This window comes from Oreochromis aureus, linkage group 16 (assembly GCF_013358895.1).
Source record: "Oreochromis aureus strain Israel breed Guangdong linkage group 16, ZZ_aureus, whole genome shotgun sequence".
In the NCBI taxonomy this organism is placed as follows: Eukaryota; Metazoa; Chordata; class Actinopteri; order Cichliformes; family Cichlidae; genus Oreochromis; species Oreochromis aureus.
Genome location: NC_052957.1, coordinates 2,479,137 through 2,501,877, shown reverse-complemented (window position 1 = coordinate 2,501,877; position 22,741 = coordinate 2,479,137). Strand labels below are relative to the sequence as shown.

The 22,741-nt window shown below is 41.2% G+C and overlaps 1 protein-coding gene across 2 annotated transcripts in view; it reads right to left on the bottom strand.

Annotated features, from left to right (window-relative positions):
- Positions 1–22,741, bottom strand: part of pard3bb (par-3 family cell polarity regulator beta b) — a 248,745-nt gene that overhangs the window by 214,632 nt on the left and 11,372 nt on the right. For both annotated transcript variants that reach the window (XM_039600345.1, XM_039600346.1), the window contains exon 2: positions 21,087–21,188. In XM_039600345.1, the coding sequence (XP_039456279.1) occupies positions 21,087–21,188 (102 nt within the window). The remainder of the gene's footprint in view (positions 1–21,086; positions 21,189–22,741) is intronic.

Sequence of the window (22,741 nt, the reverse complement as noted above, 5' to 3'; positions counted from 1 at the left end):
AAGTGTGTAGCAGCCTCGCCGTCACTCCAGCCATTATGTCTCGCGGCTAGCCGTACTTGTGAGAGGTAGGGCTCTAGCGGGGTTAGCCCGTTATATTTTGGTACCTTAGCTGGCGTTGCAGGCCTCACTGCTCGCCGTCGGGAGCCCGGTGTGTCGGCCGACGGAGGCAGCCCATCAAGCATTGCCCTAGCATCGGTCGCGGCGGGCGGGCCGTCGCGGTGCACTCGGCGCCGCCGGGACCCGTCGGGGACTTACATGGCCGCTAGCTTCCTCTCTCCTCGATCGCCAGCTTCCCAGGCAAGCAATGTTCTCCTCGATAGCTTGCTCTAGCCTCCGAATGTCTCTCTCCATTCCGGCGAGGGTGAGCATCCCACTTCTGACACCAATGTGGCGAGCTCAGGAAAGGAGGAGACAGAGGTTTCGGTTGGTCTTGCTTCCCCAGCTAGCCGGGAGCACAGCCGTTTATTTAACTTTGCAGAGGAACACTGGCGCGAGCCCACTGCTCAGCGCGGCAACAACACAACAACAACAAAAGGCGCTCTCTCACCGGAAACCCCCTGTCGCAGAGAGAGCGTCACCTGTAACCATGGCAACATGACAACAGAACATAACTGCAAAACAGAACGTAAGTGTCCATAACATCCCCGAACAGCCCTGGCCCGCTACAATATGTTAAACGTTTATTTTGTGACCCAGAAAGAATAATAAGAGTAACATTAAAACTAACTAGCTGCCGCCATTGTTGGAAACTAAGCAGGGCCGCGATGGGTCGCGCTATGAATTCTGGGACAGTTTCTTCTTCTTCGGGGTTTAACGGCAGCTGGCATCCTTGTGCATGCAGTGCTGCCATCTTCTGTTTCAGTCCGTTATTACACTCTTAAATCCTACTACTTATTCCTGCGTCTTTTGCGATCTTACAAAGCTTCAAACGACGTGTCGACTATTAAATTAGTCGTCGACGATTTTGATAGTCGACGTAATCGTGACTAGTCGACTAATCGTGGCAGCCCTACTTCACTTTGATATAAAGCAGAAGGGAATAGCCAAGCGTGGATTTCATTGTTGTGTTTGAAGCTCACCACACTGTTTCTTGAATGTTTTAACCACAGAGCTACATTTCTGCCCAAATGTGTACCTGGAGGAGTAAGTTATGGCTGTTCCATGTCACGTGACATGTAGATGTAGCTTTTCTGTGTTTGTGTTTTGGTTGAGGCTCAAGAACGTAAGTAAAGGTGTGCGATGCTGATTTATTTCCTGATAACTGTTTCACACCGGCGCAACAAACCAGTGCACTGGAGGAACACCGCCTGTACTGCTGCAACATCCAACTCACACTAAAAAACCCTCCACTGTAACATTAGACCCATACGCAAAGCATTTTACACATCTGACAGTTATTTATGATGTTACCGTATTTATTTGATCACATAAAAGGTCAGGAAAAAACATGCAAGACATCTGACAACCAGTCGATACTTTTAAGGTCTTATTTTGAGAATATTAAATGTTTTAACAGTTTTTAAGATCCGCTGTGATGTTCTGAGTTATAGTGGCTCCTTACAAATCGGCTGATGTAAATCACCATGTTCCAGCACTCTGCTCTATTGGATATCCCCACACAGCAACAAAGAGCTTATCGATTAACACATGAATCTGATACACCCGCGCTCGCTCTCTCAGTCTCGATACTCTGTTTAATCTGACTGTTTTATTCCTAAGGGTTCGCTTTTGTCCCCTACCGTGTGTTTTTTATTCTCTTGCACGCTTTAAAAAAATGAGTCAAACATTAACAACAGAACATGGATTAGAAAACATTCGGTCCCAAAGGATGTACATGCTAACCTTACACATAAATGCCAAAGGACAGGGACAAAAATATTTATACGCACACACAGACGGACAAACTGAGTATGACCTCTCTGCTACAATCGATCCGTTGATGTGCTAATCGATAATTAGGATGGGGTTGTGTCTGTACGGAGAATATGGATGAATGAAATTCCACTGCTCAGCAGTTTCAGCCGTGTGTAGGTGTGTATTTGTGTAGTTTCGTGCGCATGCGAGTTCTCTTCCTCTATTGATCTCCAGTCACCTTGCCTCTCAGCAGAGCATGAGAAATCCAGACAAAACAGACAGGAAGGAAAAGATGAATGGGAGGCAGAAATACTGCGAAGAAAGAACTCAGACACAAAGACAAAGGGGGTCCACAGACACACAGTTCCAACTGTTAGACAGCCAGACAACAATGCACACAGGAACATATTATAGTTGACATACAGAGTTATCTAATGACAGAGAAAGCAGAAAAATTGAAACTGTTGCGAGTAAAGCAGCGCAACTGTTCAGTGACTTTTTGAACTTCAGTGTCTGTCACAACGCCAAAATATAATGAAAACTTCTGTTTCCAAGGTCCTACAGATGGTGTGTGTACGCCTCTGCATTCATATTTGCGTGCATGACTGTTTGTATCCCTACATATATGCATTTATGTTTGTGCATGAAAAAGAATATCTGTGTGTGTGTGTGTGTCTGTCTCTGTAAACCATCTACCACCATCTCCCTGAGGCTGTGTGTAGACCACGCTTGGCCATATGGAACGGCATTATGGAGACACACTGGCACAGATGGACACATTCTGTACTGGCCATATTCTCAGTGATCTACCAGTAGCTGTCTAAAAAACAGCACTCATAAGCCAGAAGAGCCTGTAACCAGTGATAACTGTTTAGGCACCCGCTGAATGAAAATGAGAGAAATCATCAAATCTGTGTTATTAACTGATAATGATCGCGCCGATTCGAATATTCTGGACATTAAAAAGTGTTTTCAAGCTGGTCCTGCATCAACCAACCAGTACCTGGTACTCCACTACAGTAGCTTAGTATAATTTACAATTTAAGAGACACCCTAATTATTCTTATACTGGAACAAGAATTCACCCACCGTCTGAAACCAGCTATTTTAGTTCCCGTCACCTTCCTTTTAAACCAGCTTTCTTCTGTCTGACCTCCCCTTGTAAAGAAAAGGTCTGAACAGGAGGCTGGGAGGGGTTTCTGTCTTCACAGCCAGAGCTGTGTGCCTGTGATGACCTTATTACGGATATTAGCTCTAAATGATACAGTGTGCAGAGCCAAACGTGCATTGTCTGAAGCCAGCAGTTTAGAGCCTGAGCTTGTGGATCATATGGACTACTCGCCCATTTCCTGATCTCATTATTTGGAACTCTGGCTATGTTTAATATGATCATTAATCTTTAGACAAGTATACACAGTTGTGGTCAGAAGTTTATATGCACTCATCATCGGCTTGAATGGTCGATGGCCAATTAGGGTTTTTAATGATTTCTTTGAACGGTTCATTTTCCAGAGTGGAAGAATTATACAGCATGCATTATTAATGATTTAAACAACAAGAACTGAGTGCGCAAATATAGAAGTTATTTTGGATTTTGTTTAATCACACAGGACCAAAAATACCCCACTAATATTTGGATAAAGGTCTCTTACAGGTTGCACCATGACCAGATTCTTGGTGGGCATCAACAAGTTTCAGGCATAATTCTGGCTGGAAGTTTGACCACTCTTCTCGCCAGTGGCTGTGACAGAATTTATTTAAATAGGCGGGTTTCCCAGCATGGACTTTTCAGTGTAATCTACAAATTTTCAGTAGGGCCATTCCAGAAGCTTAATCCATTCCAGAACCAGTTTTTATCCGGGTTTGGGATCATTGTCCTGTTGAAACACACAGTCAGCATCTAGCTGTTGATTTGAGGTGAAGTTGAGGAAATTGGCCGTAGTCCTCCACCTTCATTATTCCATCCAGTTTGTGAATGTACCAGTACCACTGTGGCTGTACTGGATGATGCTACACCACCATGTTTGGTACAGTGTTAGCTTTGAAACCTTCACCTTTATTCCTCCAAACCTATTTCTTTTCACTGTGGGCAAACAGCTCGGTCTTTGTCTCATCTGGTCATCACACGTTTCTCCAGAAGGCGTTTGGGCAGCTGCTGATTCTGGAGCAGGTGCTTCGTTATTGGTGGGCACCCTCCCATGTCATGACAATGTAAAACTGGCTTCACTGTGGACAGTGACGATGCTTTACAATCACCATGAAAAATAGACAGTTCAAAGAAATCAGTAAAACCCAAAATTGGCATTCATGCCCATGATGAGTGGATATAAGTGTATATGACCAAAAATGAGGAAAAACCACAACAGAGCCCCGTTCCCTTCTCTCCACAGCAGGCTACACACAAAATGAAATTAAACCAGCAGAGTTTTTGTGTTTTAGATGAGATAAATTAACATCAGGGTCTTTATTCTTATATGCAAAAAGATCAAAAAGGGAAAAAAAGCTGACTCCCAAAAAAATCTCAATACAAAACAAAGGACTTTGGCATTTTCCATTCAGAACACCTTTTTTATGGACCTTGGTTTGCATATGGAGCTATGGTCTTGTTGAAGAAAATATGTAATGATGTCAAAGCTGAAGCGCCGTGCATACAGCCTCAAAAAGTTGTCAATCTTTAAATCAATGCCAAGGTTTAGTTCACAGCGCCTTCAGCCTCTGACGGCTCATTTATGCAGCTGTCTTTCCTTCATCCTCTCCTCCCCCAGCATCTTATCTCATTCAATCGGATCTCCACATACAATGAATGTATGAGTGGCTTTTGAAGTAGGATTTGCTGGATGTGTGAGATGTCAGTGATTAGGCCACGCACACACACGCACACACACGCACACGCACGCACGCGCACGCACGCGCACGCACGCGCACGCACGCGCACGCACGCGCACACACACACGCACACACGCGCACACACACACACACACACACACACACACACACACACACACACACACACACACACACACACACACACACACACACACAGTTTTGGTGGTTGTTCTCCAAAGGATTTGTAGGTCAAAACTCTAAGAGGTAATCACTGGAAGCTGACAGTCCTAAACCGTGATCTGTGCCGTGTGCACGTACACTGATGCAAATACACACAGAAAAAACACACAAGAATTACAGAGTAGATCTAAATCTGCTCCTCGTACACATGTTAACCATCTCAAAGTGGAAAATGAGATGTAATGATTTATGTTAATGATGCTTTCTTCAAACATATACAAACTGACAGACTGCTCATATTCTTTTATTTTGTACATTTCAAACACGAACAACTTTAACTTTGTTAAACTTGTTAAAACCCCTTTGATGTGTTTTGCTGGAGGGTTGCTATATCGTACTATATAATGTAGGACTGCTGGTGTGGTCCTTCGTATGTCTGTCATCGCTTTCATCAGTTCCAGTCAACATTTCACGTGAATGACATAAAGGTTATTTGACCCACCCTAAGTCAGGATGAACGAGCGTCTCTATTGGTCCAGTAGTGACAATCAAACTATCACAACATTTTTTACATGGATTGTTTTTGGTAATTTTTTTCTGTGTGTCGTTGATGATGCTGAACAACAACAGCAAACAATCAAATGAATATCGAATCATCACATATTGTCAAAATAATCATCTCTGGCTGCTGGCAGACACAAAAACAATGATACGCTGATTAGCGTATTCTAACAATGTCGGTCATATATGTACATTTTAGAGTACCATACATTCTTTTTCTCTGGAGGATTTACTACTTTGACTGATAGAAAGTAGGAAACACAACATTAATTTGTACCATAGTGGCCTTTTTTAAGCTTTAAACTGTGATGTATGTGAAGCTGGGAGTGTATTGCATGTAAAACATTATGGGGTTACATATAAATATGCTGCCTGTAACATGTCAGAGCGAAACTGATGATACTGATGACATGAGCTGAAGTGCTTCATAGTTATGCTGATGGACTGTTGGCAAGATTAACTCAAGTGCACCTGTTCATTGTTACAATACTGCGACCAGTTTGAAGATAACACCAAGATAACAGTCAAGATAATCCTCGACAGGTTGGCTCAGCAGGAGTTTGATGGGACCAAAATCTACCTTCTAATGTTACTCCTAATGGTATTAGTGTGAAACAAATATAAATACACAGGAAAAGGTAAAATGTCTAAGCATAGCAAACTTTGCTGCAATAATCCAGGCTCATGTAAAACCAGTAATACAACAAACAAACTAAAATGTAATTTCTGATCCCTTCACCCTCAAAGCTTCAGATACCAAACCTGTTTCACACAAGTCAGCTGACCATATATACGTGATACACCTGTGTTGATTAGAGGTGACACAATCACACTGCTGCAAAGTTTCTCTTTGTCCACTTTAGCATTGTGCACTTATGTTTTCTATACTGCACAGAGAAAAGAACGTTACGTGTTGACTCTTAATAAAACAACAGTGCAATACAGTGTTAATAAAAAAATCATTAACTCGATTGTTACCACAACAGTGATTTTATGTAAAGTCCAGCTCTAGCTGTCTTCTCTTCCCATGCGGAGCTAATCCAAGATAAGAAAAGAAAGTTTGAAGTTTGAAGGTTTGTTTAAAGGTTTAAAGCTAGACTTCTTCATATACACGCGATAAAAACCCAGCTGGATCTGCTATCAATTTGCTGTCAAGGACATTTGCTATAATCCAACACTCAAGAGCAATTTATGCTAAACTTAGGAAAAGACATTTTGCTTCCTTTAAAATAGTTTTCCAGTGTTTCTCTCAGCTCAACAAAGGTTTTAGAAAATTTCCTTGTTAAAAGCTTTAGACTCCCAACAAAGGCACCCCATGTAGAACCACACCGTTTACAAGACCTTACTCGCAGTGGCCAAGGAGCCAAGGAGAGCCCCGATTTGTTCATTTTTCCCATTGGATTGTGGTTCTATTGGATGCATCTGACAGTGTGAGATACAGCGTCAGGCACAATTTTAGCAGCAAGCACAGGTTGCAAATATGTGTGACCAGTCTCATAGCAACAGCATGCAAGATGACCAGATCTTCTCTCCAGCATCTGCTCAGTGCCATCAGCCAAAAATAAAGATGTTCTATGTCATCATTCTTTATTTAAAAATATTCAACATTATCTCATCCTTGGCAACAGAGCTGGGATTAACTACAAGAAGCTGGCCCAATAGGCTAGATCTTCAATAAGGCAGAGGTGGGGGACTATGCATTAGATGTTTTTGACACTGAAATTAATACTTCAACTTACTTATCTGAACAAGGAATGTAAAACAACTAATGAGCACAAGAATTCAATTAATTTCAACTTGCGAAAGCCGAGAAAAAGTCGGCGTTAATACCTCTGACCTCTCATAAGCTTTGGATGTGTTTCTCATGCTGATGACAGTTACTCCTTTATTTCCTTCTCCCGCTGCTCCATCATCCTGTCTTACCTCCACCTACTTGAGGTGAGTGACAGAAATTATGTACTGCCTACTGAGGGAGCTGATGATGTGTGTGTCAGTGTGCACGTGTGTGCATGAAAGCATGTGAGCGTGTGAGAGGTTAGGGTATTAAATGAGCCTGTTAACATCACTCAAACATTCAGGGACAGGTTCGCTCTTCATAAAGCTCTCACCACCCGGTACATTACTCTCTCAACGTATTCAAATCTTTCTGTGAACTGCTGTTAGCTCTGCAGATCTGTGTGTGTGTGTGTGTGTGTGTGTGTGTGTGTGTGTGTGTGTGTGTGTGTGTGTGTGTGTGTGTGTGTGTGTGTGTGTGTGTGTGTGTGTGTGTGTGTGTGTGTGTGTGTGTGTGAGAGAGAGAGAGAGAGAGAGAGAACAACACCTCACACACTGACTGCTTTTCCTTCTAAAAGGGTTGACGTGATAGGAGGTCCTTCCAACATCTCTGTGATTGAGGTGACGAGTGGAGCTCATAGAGAACACAGTGATTACATTAGTCTTCTAAACAGATCACACTGTCTGTGCACAAGACCACAAATCAAATCCATCTCAACACTGAAGGAAGTGTAGGCAGAGCTGGATAGTAATGATCCATAACATGGAATCAAAGTATCAAAGTATATATTTATTTAAGATACATTATAGAGCAAAGGATTACTTTGATTTTATTTATGTTGCTTCTGTAAAATATGCCAATTAATGACTATACAGTTATTGTACTACAGCACTGTTTTATATTTGATTTGACCAACTGTAAATAATAATAATAATTATTATTATTATTAAACTTTTTTAGTTCAAAAGCAAACAATATTTATTATTAAAGTAGTCTAAAACCAGTCTGGGAGTATACATTTTAGTCCAGCCCGGTGTTCAGGTACACCTTTCAGATTAGCCTGACATCTCACAGGTAGATTAAAAACATTATGTTTAAACAGCCCTAAGGCATGGATGGCTGTGAACTGAACCTTTTAAATTATTAGTTCAAGCAGCAAATTATGCTGTCTGCACTGTTGTGCTCTAACCACGGTGAACAAATTGAGACTGACAGGTCTGCAGACACTGTGTAAGAGATTTTTAAACTGTACTGTGCAAAAGACTTGTGTCACCCGTTATTTCTTTATATTCTGCTGAGAAAATGGGGTAGCAATTTGTTGAAACTGGTAAAAGCATACATGGAAATATAGAGCATAATCCAAAAGCAGAGTTTGCACAATTATAAAAAGCCCGAGAGTTAAATTTTGTTCTTCACTACAGCCTAGCTGCCTTTTGTTCCGTCCTCTATCAAGATGATCCCACAGCTGCTTCTCAGGAGTCAGAGTGGGTCGCCTGCCAGACCTCCAGTCCAGACTCTGGGGAGGCCAATCCATGACTGATAGTGTTCCATGGTGTGTTTTTCTATCGAGGCATGTTTTTATTACACTGGTGGTGTTTGGGATCATTGACACAGCCTCCACCATGTTTCACAGATGGCTGCAGACTCCCTTCCGCTGAGACCACTTCTGATGAGGCTTCAGTGAACAGTAGATGAATCAACTGAAGCATGTGATGCGGATCCTCTCAGGTCCTGAGTCAGCTCTCGATTTATTTCAGATACAGTTCATCTGCTTTGTTGAGATTGCTCAGTGTTTGTAAGGACACACTTCATGTCAAGTTTTAAGCCAACAGGCATTTGGTGCACAAATGGCCATTAAACTGCGTCATCTTTGGTATTTTTGGTAGATTCGACTAGAGAAATGGAAACAAACTATATATATATATATATATATATTTTTTTTTGTGGAAGGCTTTTCGTAAGTCAGAGCCTAAAGGCACAAGTTAAAACTGGTTCTTTGCCAAGTTTGTTACATGTAGACACAACACTGGTTCATCCCTTCTGTTAGATGCCTTTATATGCTTCAGTGATATAAGCCAGCGTTACGTGGTCAGGTACAAGGTGTGGACTGAAGATAAGTGAAAAAATTAAAGATTAAACCCACCAAACCCTCTATTTATTCATTTAGTCTTAAAATTCAACATTTAAATGCTTCTAATAAAAATTAAACAGTTTCAATCTAATTTCACTGGCATGTCTATTCCTTAATACGTTCAAGCCAAAGGAAAAACATTAACTATTAGACAAGTAGTTTGATTTAATAACTAAAGCTTATGAAAAATAGCAATGTGCTGCCCTGCATGTCCTTAAGTCAAAGCAGTAAGCAGAGACGAGAGGATGCAGAGAGCTGCCTTGAGATCAGACGATGCAGCTTTTCTTATTTATTTGGTCATTTAGCCAGTCCATCTCTCCAAAACCCACATTCAGGCACTTCATTAAGATAATTCATCATCACAATGAATCCATAATGAGGTAGACTTCATAACACACACAATTTGATGCCGTACCATGTGCCCGTCTATTGTAGGTGGGTCCCAGGTGTGGCTGTGTTTTCTTAATTAAGAGCCGAGGTCCATGAAGACTACAGGCTTCATTGTTTATTCTCATAATAATTGAACCCTCTGCCTTGTTTCATTTCAATCGCTCTGTTAATGCTTTCACTATCACTTAAAATCAACCCTCCATACCCTGCCGATAAGATGCCCCCTGCTGTCACCTCATGCCCACCTCACATACGGTTACCATTAACCCCACATTTGTCTTTATTTCACTTTCTCCTCCACAGTTCTTTAATTACCAGCCTCCCTCTGTCTCCCTTTTATTCACTTCTAACAATTAACCCCTTTCTCCTCCTTCAGCCGTCTGCTTCTCATTCATATGCTCTTACAAATTACACCTGTCTGTCTCACTGTCACTCTCCTAATCCCCTCTTTCTAGCTGTCTCTTTCTCGTCCTCCTTCCCACTAGTCTCGCTCTATTTTTCTGTCTCTCTCAAATACCATTACTCAATTAACCCCCTTGGTTCCTGGCTAAGGGTCAACATATGTATCAGGCCTGGATCCAATCTGTGCCTCTGACAAATGAAGGGTCCACACACACATACATGCTAGCACACTAAGGTGTGACTTAAAAATGATTGGATTCATTAGAGGAAATGGTGAAAGAAAGAGGTAAGGGGCGAAGGGAAAGGAAGGGAGTGAGAGGAAAGGGAGGGGACCAAAGCTCCATAAATACTGCTAGAAAAATCAGGACGGGATAAAGAAAGACGCAGAACAAGAGGAGACGAGGAAAGATAAATACATAATAAGCATTAGAGAAATAACAGAGATAAAATCTGTATTTTCGAGACCACACCATATATTGACAGGTAGTGTTGGGCAGAGAAAGAGTGAAAGAGAAAAATGATGAGGACAAATTGTGGAGAGGCTGAAAAGCAGCACAAAGAGCTGGGAAAAAGTAGACATGTGAAAGGAAGCATGTAGGTTCATTATAAGGAAATCCAACTGTCCAACTCCTCTTTATCCTGTCATAATGAGCAACCTCTCAATGTAACAGAGAGATAATGATACATGAGCCAAGCCTGAATGACCTTTAGCTGGGAAAATTTCCATTAATTGGAAAAAATTGAGGCCAAGCTAAATCTATCTTAAAACAGCAGTTTATTGTAATGTTTAAAGCTATTGTAGTAGACTCTGGAGTTTATTTTAATTACTTTGCAATTTATTTTCATCCTTTTATCTCGTTTTCCAACTGTTATAAAGAGCAAATTTAAGCTAAAATCACTGCAAAGAAAGTGCAGAATCAACAGCACACACACGAGTATTTGCAGGAGTATTAACCCCTCAGGTACTGCAAACAGGGCCTGGCTTTAAATCACACATCAACACAGTCACATGGCGTTTGTACTGTTTTACCCATTGATTTGTAACTGCAAAGCAAGACACGCGGTTGTGTTTGAACTGGACGGCACCGTCGAGTAAAGTGTTTGATCCGGCCTCTCGTGTGCACACGTGTGCGTTTGTACACATTCACACACCCACAGACACAACGATAAGAATGCATACATTTAGCAGATGGCTGGTGGTTAAGAGAGTGTGAATGATAAAATCTGCCCACTACTCCGTTGACTTGTCCATTATTCCACTCCACTGCTTTTCAAAAGTGTTTGCGTGTGCGTGTGTGTGTGTGTGTGTGTGTGTGTGTGTGTGTGTGTGTGTGTGTGTGTGTGTGTGTGTGTGTGTGTGTGTGTGTGTGTGTGTGTGTGTGTGTGTGTGTGTGTGTGAGATATACGCATTAGTATATCTGCGTGCGGAGCCTTCGGTGTGCACGTGTATCTGTGTCTAAGTGAAATGATCTAATCGCGTCACTCTTGTCGTAAATGAGCAATATTAAAATTAAACCATTAAATTAAAACATTAAAACAGTCATTTAATTTTTTGTCTGCTCTGCTTTTATTGTTTCTGCCCATCGTGTGTGACAGGCTGTAAGCAATCAAACTAATGAGGCATTACAGACCATTTCAAAACAAGTGATATTGTATTACCCATCTGTGCATTTGATCAAGTGAAGCAGGATGTGCTTGTGACATATGAAGCAGTGCAATGTCAAAGATTGTTTTAGTCATTAGTGCTCTTGGTGTGTGTGTGTGTGTGTGTGTGTGTGTGTGTGTGTGTGTGTGTGTGTGTGTGTGTGTGTGTGTGTGTGTGTGTGTGTGTGTGTGTGTGTGTGTGTGTGTGTGTTGCATTCTAACAGATGATTTGCTGAGACCACAGACAAAGTTTATAATAAATACATAGAGCTTCAGGCAGCACTGATCACATTTATTAACATTTGTTTAAATCAAAAGATGCCTGAGCTACACTTGGGTTATTGGCTGAGATTTATTTCCTGGGTACATCTTTGGTGTCACAAAGTTCAAGACTTTTTGTTTTTGTTTTTAATGTGGATCCATGTTTTTCCCATCTCAGCATGGGCCTCTGACATCTGTCTGACTCACAGCTGATTAACACGCTTCAGTTCATGTTGTTGCCAACTTTGCAACTTTGTTACTAAAGAATCTGTGACTTTTCATACCTCTTTCCATTTTTTTGCCTTTGTGTTTTTGTATTTTTGGTCACCAGCGCAGGTACATGTGGCTGCTCTCTCGCCCCGGGCACGCTCAGTGAGTACATCACCTGAGAATGACCTGCTTGCACACGTGCAACACAAAAACTCTGCACGAAGAAGGAAAAAATAAAGAAAGTTTCTTTCAGTCCAATTGATCATTTTAAAATGAATTTTTCTCATGCAGCCCTGGGGTTATATCCTCGGGACCCCTGAAAATGACTGCCTTTAATTAAACCGAAAGGCACCTGCCCTTCTCGAGTCATTTAGCCCCCACCAGCCCAAGCTTCTAATATTTTATGTTGATTACAACCAAAGCTCCCGAGCACAGAACACGCTGATGAAGACTGAAGCATGTGTGGTGGATATTATGTCTGGCCGGCTGATGAGAAGAAACAGCATTAAGCAGTCAGACTTTGAGACATACAGATGGGCTTCAAATGGTTGTTAATAAAGAAACTACACATGCATCAGGCCAAAGTTTAATGCAGTTCCATCCGACTGTCAAAACTCATCAGAATCAGCAAATAGTGAGGAAGTGCCCGAGTCTGAGGAAGTGAAATATTGAGGGTTCTTAGGTAACGTTATCGGCACATTGCTCAAAATTAAGGTTAAAACTGGCAAATGGTGAGTTTCAGTCAAAATCAGTCCAACTAAAAAATAATTAGAAAAAAAATCACTAGACAGCAGTACCGAGTTATACACACAACATCCACTATGCACAGAAAAGAGCAATAAAAACGGAGCAAAATGCATCTGTAGCAGTGCAAAACAACACGATTCACCCAGACACAAATGTCCTTTTTACAAATCTCAGTGTAATGAGACTGGTGACCTAAATTTGACCAGTTTTGGTCCTTCAGATTTACTCGACAGTAACGATCACTTTTTCTCTGAGCATCTTAAAAGCATCAGAAACAAGAAGTTACCCCTTCCCCCGGGGAGGGACACCTCCGGGGGAGGCATTTGTTGCTGAAGGCATTTGTGCTTATAAGTGATTGTAATTATAATCATGCCATAAGGTCACTGCAGAACCAGAAGATCTGCTCCGTACTTCTTCTGTACACTTCCATGAAAACATCTACCATCTCTAACTACAGTATCAACTCTCCATAACGTGATAATTTTTTATCCAGTCTGCAGTTTACGCAGTGCCCTTGTAACTCACAGTATATCAGAACATTAAAACTGTAATTGCTAAACTTAAGTTCTTGATACAAATGAGTCAATTAAGATCAAAATGTGCGTTTAGCAGCTACGAGACAGAAATTATAACGCGAGGCTGCTGCACGCACACACACGCACACACACAAAAGTAATTTGGCCGAGCTAATGTATGTGCTGCATTATTTGCAGATTGATTGCAGTCATCATTGATTGTGTGGACTCATAATAGCATTTACAGTGAGGCTGGGATATAATCGTTTAGACATTCATCATTAGAAATCATTTAGTCTAACTTTCATAAGGCAATTAGCTGTGGGGCTCCTTAATGCTGAGCGTGGTTCAAAAAGTTCACATGCAGTTGTGTTTCTCCTCACATCAGGAAACTCCAGGTTATCTATCGCATCACACATCTGTGTGTCTCTGAAGCCTGCAGTGAATAATGGACCGAGCCATCTCTGAGGTAGACGAGCAGAAAGGATAAATGCTTGTAGGCAATCAGATGGACTCAGAGGTTTATGTTTAATAACTGTTGTTATTACTTGTAATTTACATTTACAAAGATCTGTAAGTAGAAAACCGTTTCAGGTGTGACTTTCTTCTTCATCAACCCGTCCCCAGCTTTCCCACTGCTGCACACGCCTCCCCCTCTTCCCTTTCCCCTCCTCCTTTTTCCCTTCTCGTCAGCTTAGCTCTTTCATTTTGAGGAAGAAAACACAAGCCAGTCAGAATAAGGCAATTATGACCCTGCTGGAAAGGTTATTATGCATAATGCCCTGTAATCCTCCTCTACAGTTTTCATCAGAAACGACATGAACATTAAGACCTTGCAGTATACACGTGTTGACAGAAATGGTTTCCAGCCCCATTTTCTGAAATCACAGACAAAGCCACAGTTAAAGCATTGATTGGTAAAGATGATGTAGTTGCAATGTGATTATTCATAGCTGCTTGTGCTGCTGTGACAAGATAATGAAGACAATAGACACCAGACAGTCTGGCAGCATTTGCCTGGAATCGTGTCGTTAAGGTAGTTTTGTGAATTTCTCTTTGCGTGTCATGTCGGTCGACGTGTCAACATTAATTAAACCGTGACCCCGATCAAAACAGACTTGAGAGGGATTAAAAAAAAATGTGCAGTGTGATATGACACAGTGAGAAGCGGTTATTTGTGTGGGCGGACGCTGACGCAGTCCAGACAGCGTTTTAATCCCATACAGCGCAACAAAAACTTGATGCTTAAAACAAGCAGACAGACGTGCAACAAACCTCATTGTTCATATTGCACCTCTGTCTTCAGCTTAATGATCCCATTATTATTGTGTTAGGCACTAATTAATGATGATTTTTGCAACTATGCCAGCAGCAGGAAGTCTTGCAGGAATTGTTTCTCCACTAACTTTTAATTTGAATTTACTGAAGAATTAATTCCCCATTTCTGTGATTTGATTTGTTCTGGTTTTAACTTGAGTTTAGCTAAGACCAGTTTTACTTTTTAGGGTATTCAGCATCTGGGTTTCAAGTGTCACCTCTCTGTGCCCCTCTGTAAAAAGCCTCCACATACAGCAGAGAGTTATCGCTCATCAGATTTGGTCTGCGAGTGGCTGCTCTGTTATCTCGAGCCAGCAGGGCTGCTGGGCTTGACCCCAGGTTCATCTAATGAAAGCCTTTTCTACTCCACAAATGTGTTTCACATTGACATTTTCCTGAGCCTGCATCACTGACTTTGCTTTGATTATAGATTGGTTAGATGTTCTTAACTAGTGAAAACACGTTTCTAATATATCTGGTAAAGGTATCTGTACTGGTACCACCTCTTGAATCTCACAAATTATGTTGGATATGTGGAATATCATTAGACCTACTGAGCTGGATGAAGTGTTAAAGCTAAAGTGTTCAAATATGGACCTTTCTTCTATCACTTCCAGCCCGTCCTAATCATATTTATCAACACATCTGTGAGGACAGCCAAGTTCAAATATATTTCTCTTCCCAAGTCTAATGTCAGCTTTCAAAGGTTAAGTGAATGAACCAAAAGGCCAACTACACACACAAAAACAGTGCTTAAGCAACCTTTGCCCCCTCAGCCCCCCACATAAACTGGCTGCTGGTGAGAATAATATTGACCTTCCACTAAAGAAAGCATTGCCGATTATTGCCTTCACACGCTGCACAAGTGTCATTTACTGGGCACCATTTTTATGTTGTTTTACAGCCTAATCATTTAAAGTCTTCAAGAAATAAAACAGTTTATTCAGTAAAATTAAATTATCTTTCTAGCTATACTAAATCATAAAATATAACAGAAAAGAGGTTTAGCATGATGAAGCCAAGTGAATCCTTAGCCTGTATCCGCCCCGCTCTTCTATGTGCAAACATGAGATGGATTCTTTATATAACATGACCTTAAAAACAATGAATGCAACTTGCTTACAGGCCCAAGTCTTTGTCATCCAGCATGACGACACTGTAGCACCAAACTGGAAAACAAGCCTCCAGTTTTAACTGACTTGTGGTTTGCCAACATAAAGGACTCCAGCTGGTCCACACCGTGGTACAACGGTTCATCTAGAAGTGCTAAATACAGATTAATGCCAGGCTGTGTCCATATGTCTTTAGGTTGTGTGCATATTTGCTCCTCTTAGTCCTTCAAAAGGTTATACGAGTCATAAAATGTTCCTCCTGACCGCTATAGATGACTCAGATGTCATTTCTTTATGCAGCCAGACATTCGCCATTATATAGTGATCACTGACGAGTTGTCTTGTGTGAGCATTGACAAGTGTATCCCGCAGTCCTTGAGAAGGGTGGAATGGCCGTAAACCTCTTCTTTCCTTAGGACCTCAGATATCAACCAGCAGCCAGACTGTGAGTTATATTTGATGGGGCTACGGCCTCATTGGTAAATTGCAGAACGCTGACACATATATCAATCTACACTGACAGTCAACATATATTAACTGAGCGCCCTTCATATATGTGCATATGTTATGAACGCGAGCAGTCGATTTATCAGCTTGCAAAATTATACGACATCCTTTGTTATAACATCTGCAGATATTTAGAGTGCTAGCCGTCTGTGTAATAAATATCCTCCTTTCTGTTTTGATAGGGTAAAAGGGTACACGCTCATGAGGGGGTTTGAATGGGGATCCATTATAAAAGACACAATAATAAGCACGATAGGATGTGTGTTTCAGGGTGCGGGGAGTGGTTTCTCTGATCTTAAATCTTATTTGTCAGGGAAGCTAAATGTAGAGTGTGTGTGCATTCACCAAGTGTACGTGACATTAATGTCCCAGAACAAACATCAATATCATATGAGGCAACAGTGTTTCTCCCCCATCCATCCATTACCAGCTAACCTTTTAAACACACCCTAGGCCATGTAAGTCTGTTTCTGCATACCTCCGAGATGGAAAAAATACATTAGGAATTACACTTCCAGCAACATAGAAAATGCTGATGGGAATCCATATTTTCTGCTTACTTTTCATTTCCTTTGGCACAAAGCTGTGAGTGTGCTTGAAAAACAACGTGCAGGGGAGGCATTAGGGTAATGGAGAAAAAAGGCTGGAGTGAGAGGGTGTTGGATGGGGGGACTAAAGGTACATTTACCAACAATGCACAACAGTTAGCCCACATCACAGATCATTTATTTTATCTGGTATAGTATAATTTTCCTAAGAGGTGGATCCTGGGGGAGCACCATGTAAACGAGACTGTCCTCTATCAAGCTGCAGAATAATGAAAAAATACAGCAGTAAAATATTTTCTATGTTAATGCAAAGATAACGTGTCATCTGTATCCAAACACAGCAGCAGCATTAACTTGTAGGCTGAGTTTCTTTTTGTAAATTAGACAGAACCGCTACTCTATATTCCTCCTACAATATTTAGTATACGGCGTTTGTTTTGTCATAAAATTGTGATGGTTCAGTACACCTAATTAAGCCAGATAAATACCGTCAGGCGTTTTTATTTCCAGATACTTGGGTTGGGAGGAAAATAATGCTAAATGAATTACACTCAGTTGTAGCACGCTAGCAGACTGAGCCTTAAAAGCTGGACAGATGTGCCGACCATATCTAGAGAGTTCCTCTTGACCACAAACACTCGCTCAGGCTCCTTTCTCACCACAGAGGTGACGTTTGATAATCCTAAAGCCAGATTCATCAACCCCAGACGCCATCACTGCGGTGGAGGCGTTTGCAATCACGATACGGTGGCGATTTAGGAGGGAAACAGTATCTGAGTATATTTCAGCCATTTTTTTTTTTTAAAACTGTACTCCTGACCTCTTTCTTCAGTAGACCTCAAATATCTTTTATTTTCTTTGTGGTTTTAAACCTAAAGCCAGGCAGTCTGAGTCTGCCTACAGTAAAACACTCATCTGGGATTAGGAGCCATTTATTCATCTCAGCTCAGTAATACTATGACAGCCTCGCTTCAGAATCCAATGAATATTTCACACTTTCATTTCATATGCAATCTCTGGTGCTCAGGAGTGTGTATCGCCGAGTATGATTCTGTACAGTTTATTTGTTTGTGTGTCTGTGTGTATGTGCCTTACCATATGTGTGTTTTGGAGGCATTAGTGTGTTGCACTGTTTTCATCCCAGCTCTGAAATATATATTTTCTAGAAATCGCACGCTTTAATACTTTACGTTTTGATGCGTTTTGCTGTCGTATTTGATGCCCTAAAATATGTCTTTGGCAGTTTCACTGCATTCGAAGTATGTTACCTACAAGCGTTGCTATTGTATTTGAGCGAATATGAGAGAAGAGAGCATCGAGGGACATGCTGAATAAAAATACAACACAGTCGTCAGATGTATTGTGCATCTTTAGGGATCGCCGTCACCAAGACATTCATTTACTTTCAGTAAATGATATCAACCATGAACTCAATGCTTCTCTCTAACTGCAGAATGAAAGACAACATTGAAACTGCTGTAATCCTGAGCTCTCTCAGGAAACAGGTGCTCAGGTGCTATGGTCTAGACAAAATCGAAGACACACCATCACAGCTATTTCTAACGTAGAGGAACTAATCATCACAGGAACTCCACACTGTAACACCGGCACATTAAGCACCACAAACAAGTAGGCAAAAGCAGGACCAGTGCATGATGGACTGCAAATCTCACCAAAACCATGGCAACAGGCTCTCAGAACAATAATCTTCTAGGTCAGTTGCTGCTTTCCGGACTCTTTTATTGCTCCTGTCATTGAGTCATGCGGCCGTGCGCTGCGGCTCGGTGTGTCATGTAACCGCACCATTTTCACACAAGAGCTCATCAGGACGTTTCACTCAGGATGGAGGAACAATCCAGGCTTTATGAAATTCTAAAATGTCATGTGTGAATATCAATTCTTAGCAACAGACACAGTCACGAGTAACATTTCTTCAGGTCAGTCTTGGGCCACTTCATGCATGTAACCATGCACCAAAGCTGTTGGCATGCACACCGACCAATCAAGCTAAAAACCTTTAGCTATAGCTAGATTCTCAAAAACAAAACTACCCTTTTAAATGTAAAATAAGTGATTATTTTGACATGAACAGAGGCACAAAGGCCTGAGTCTTAAATTAAGAGCAGTTCTTCCCACAGATTCTTACAGCCTCGAGAGAAATTGCTAACTACAGCAACTTTGTTCTTAATTAGTTCGGTGAATTTCCAACAAATCCTGCAGTATTTATACATGCTTAAAGGCATACAGTAGGATCCAAGGACAGGGAAACACACTGTATCTGTACAATTTCTAGCCAGCAGGTTCTTCAACATTTTTAGCAGTGACCTAAATGAAAAATTCAGTTATCCATAGGACACAAGCTCATTAAAACATGTTGACACTGTTTTAATGTGCAGAGCCACCAAGAGAAGGGCTCCGGATTCATTTAAGGCTCCGAGCAATTATCCAACAGTCCTTACTGTAGGGGATGGGATTGATCACACTGTGTAATGCCAGATCTTTTAAAAAAAGTATGAAAAATTTCAGTTTCCAAAGGGGTTAAATGACAAATGACATTCTTCAGGGGAAAAATAAGAATAAACAGGAATATATGGATTAAGTTTGCCTCAAGTCTCCAAACGTGAATTACTAATGATGCTGCCTGATGCTGAAGGCAAGTTAAAACCTTTACCTCTGAGTTTTGCTTAAGAGGCATTATTGTATCCGAGGGAGTGGCTTATATGCCACTGCAGCTCAATACTCTGCACACACATACAATGGCACACAATATACAAGACAAAGATCTCCACTTCAGCCTTTGCAACACTTTTGAGCAGACACACAGTATCATGTGCTCACTTACTTCTCTGTGTAATCAGCATAAAACTGTTGCATCAACTGCAGTCAGCATTCTGTTACACACTCGCTCTCCGCGTGACCTAGCATCAAACCAAAGAGCGAAGAGAAATACACGGGACTGTCATGCACTGTTGCACTGCGCAAACCAAAGTGTATTCTATAGCTTTAGGGATACAGAAGGTCGACCTAAAGGCAGGTTGGACAATGACACATCTGTACATTTCCAAAAAACAAATTGCAGTGCAGACTTTCAGGTATAAAAGTATTAACTGTTTGAAGCTGCTCGTTTCAGAGGGTCAAAAGTAATTCGACAGCTTACTGAAGCAGTTTTATGGTGAGGCCAGATTACCACAACTAAGGTGGATGATGATTTCAGGAGGCTTCCTTTATGAAAGAAAAAGGCTTTACCAACCTCTAACCAAGTCAAGAACACTCTGAAGGAGATGGCAGTCTGTATTCAAGAGGCACCTTCATGAATGTAAATAGAGACAGTTTACCACAAAGTGCAAACCACTGGTTACACGCAACAACAAGAAAGCCAGACTTTGGCAGAAAACATTTAAAACCAAACTGTGCAATCCTGCAAAATCGTTTGTTATGGCCTGCCAGTGCAACTGTGCCACTAGTGTTATTAATGTTTGACTGCTGATAGACACAGCTGATCGCACAGCACTTCACAGTTCAAATGGATGACAGCCCAAAGCAAACTGCAAGAGACACCCATGAGTTTCTGAAGGCAGTGAAATGACACAAGACCACCTGATCTAGACCTGACCGAGCAGAGTTTTTAGTACCTGAAGGGAAAACTGAATGCACAACAGCAACTGAAGGTGTGGAGAGAAGCTCAAGAGAGGAAGTATAGCATTTCATTGGATTTTGTTTTTAAATCCACAGCGGTCGTGTACAGAAGCAGATATACAAAAATTGTGGCAAATATTTATGGGCCAAAGTAAATACTGTGATTTTGTAACCGCGCACAGAACAATAGCTGCCTGGTGCGTGTCTGGGGTGCTCAGTTGCACAGGCCCGTGTAATCTGCTGTGCTGGTCATTCAGGAAACAGGCTATTCCAGTTAAAGCTCACAAAAACTAACTTCACATATTGTTTTTCAGAGTTATTAATTAAGAAGCAGGGTTTCTGTTTTTTGGTTAAAATCAAATAAAAAACTCAAACCAGTCAGCTGTTCCATAAAAATACAGCAATCTGTATAATCCCATAATCATACTTAAACAGAAACAATAGAATATATTCTGCAGAGGATGTACTTACCTTGTCTTTGTCTTCTACCAGATCACTGAGTATGTCGTCGGGGTCTAGAATCCCCCCATCACAGTATTCAACATGGTGCGTCCGGATGAAGAAATCTCCTTCCTACAACAAAGGACACAAATCAGCGACTTGTGAACAGACTTATCAACTAACCCCACAACTGCTTTTTAACACCTGCACACATTTCTAACAGAACACTTGTTTTGTTTTCCACATCAGGAATGACATTAGCCATCACAGACAGTGGAGTCTCAGTCGCGGTATTGTTGGACTGTTAACCACAACATGCTGGAAAACTATCCAACATTTTCTGTCAGAATCCTAAAATGGGCACACTTCAGTCTGAAGGATACGGACTGCTGTTAAATTACACATCACAGAGCACAGAAATGATGTGGAGTTCATCACTGTTGCATTCTTACGTTTCTTTAGGGATGTTTTTCTTTAGTTGTTCAGGGACGGCTGCCAAAATCTGATATTAAACCGGAGCTGAATTAAGCCTGAGATGTTACAGGTTGTGCTCTCTGTGCTGCAGACGTTAGGATGAATCGTCTCTCTTGTCAATCCAGCAGAGAGATCTCCCTCGTCCATCTTCAGAGGAAGGTCATATTGACGCCCACACAGTCAAAACTAAACATGGAGAAGCTGCGTTCAGTTTCCAAGGTCCAAATCCAAGTCCCGGAAAACTCAAGTCTTCTCTGTTCCCAATGCATTTGTATTAAATTTACTTTTTGTTAAACCAACTTTATCTTTCTTGCACTATTACTGCACTGAAAATGTTCATCTTTTTTACATTTGTAAAAAATGTATTTTTTGTTCTCTTTAAATCGTAATCATGCGTTTATTCCAACTTGATTTCTAAACTGCAATTTTTTGATATTTTTATCATAATGCGTTTTATTTCTCATGTATTTATCACTTCTGCAACTTGAAGATTCCAAATAAATGAAAGTTCTCACACTAATTGTTTTAAATATCGGAAATGATCCCAGTTCGTCTGAACCTGTGCATTTGGTGCTATATAAATAAACGTGAACTGGATTCAAACACCAGTGGTGTTGTCTGCACTGTAGGCATTAATTAATACATAACAGCACGGATACATGAATGTGGCTTGTATTGGAATCACACATTGGTCAAAAAGACTAGAAAGGCACTGTTGACCATCTGCTTCCTATAATAAAAACCCTCAGTTTTCCAAATTCAAACACAGAACAATGGAGAGAGGCTCTTTAATTTCACACAGCGACCAATAAGTTTCACATTAACATAGTAATAAATGAAAATTATTGTAATTATTTGATGGACACCTACAAGAATCTACTGCACACCAACTCCTCATTTCTAAAGCCCTCGCTCTCCGACTCCCCTTCTCCCTCAACTTTGGCCTCACCTTTGTTTCTTTGCTCCACACATCTCTCACGTCTTCCCCGAGGTGCCTTGTACAGATTACAGCTCTAGCTGGGCCCATTCTCTCTCCCTCCTCGCTCCCTTTCTCCGCCGTGTTGGGCCTGTGATTAATGACTTTGAAACTGTACTGGACAGCTGACTGCATAGAGCTGGTTGTTGAACAACATATTGAGACAACACACAAGCATGCACACACATACTCAAGACAAATCACACGCAGCCTAAGGAAAGGTGCGACTCCAAAT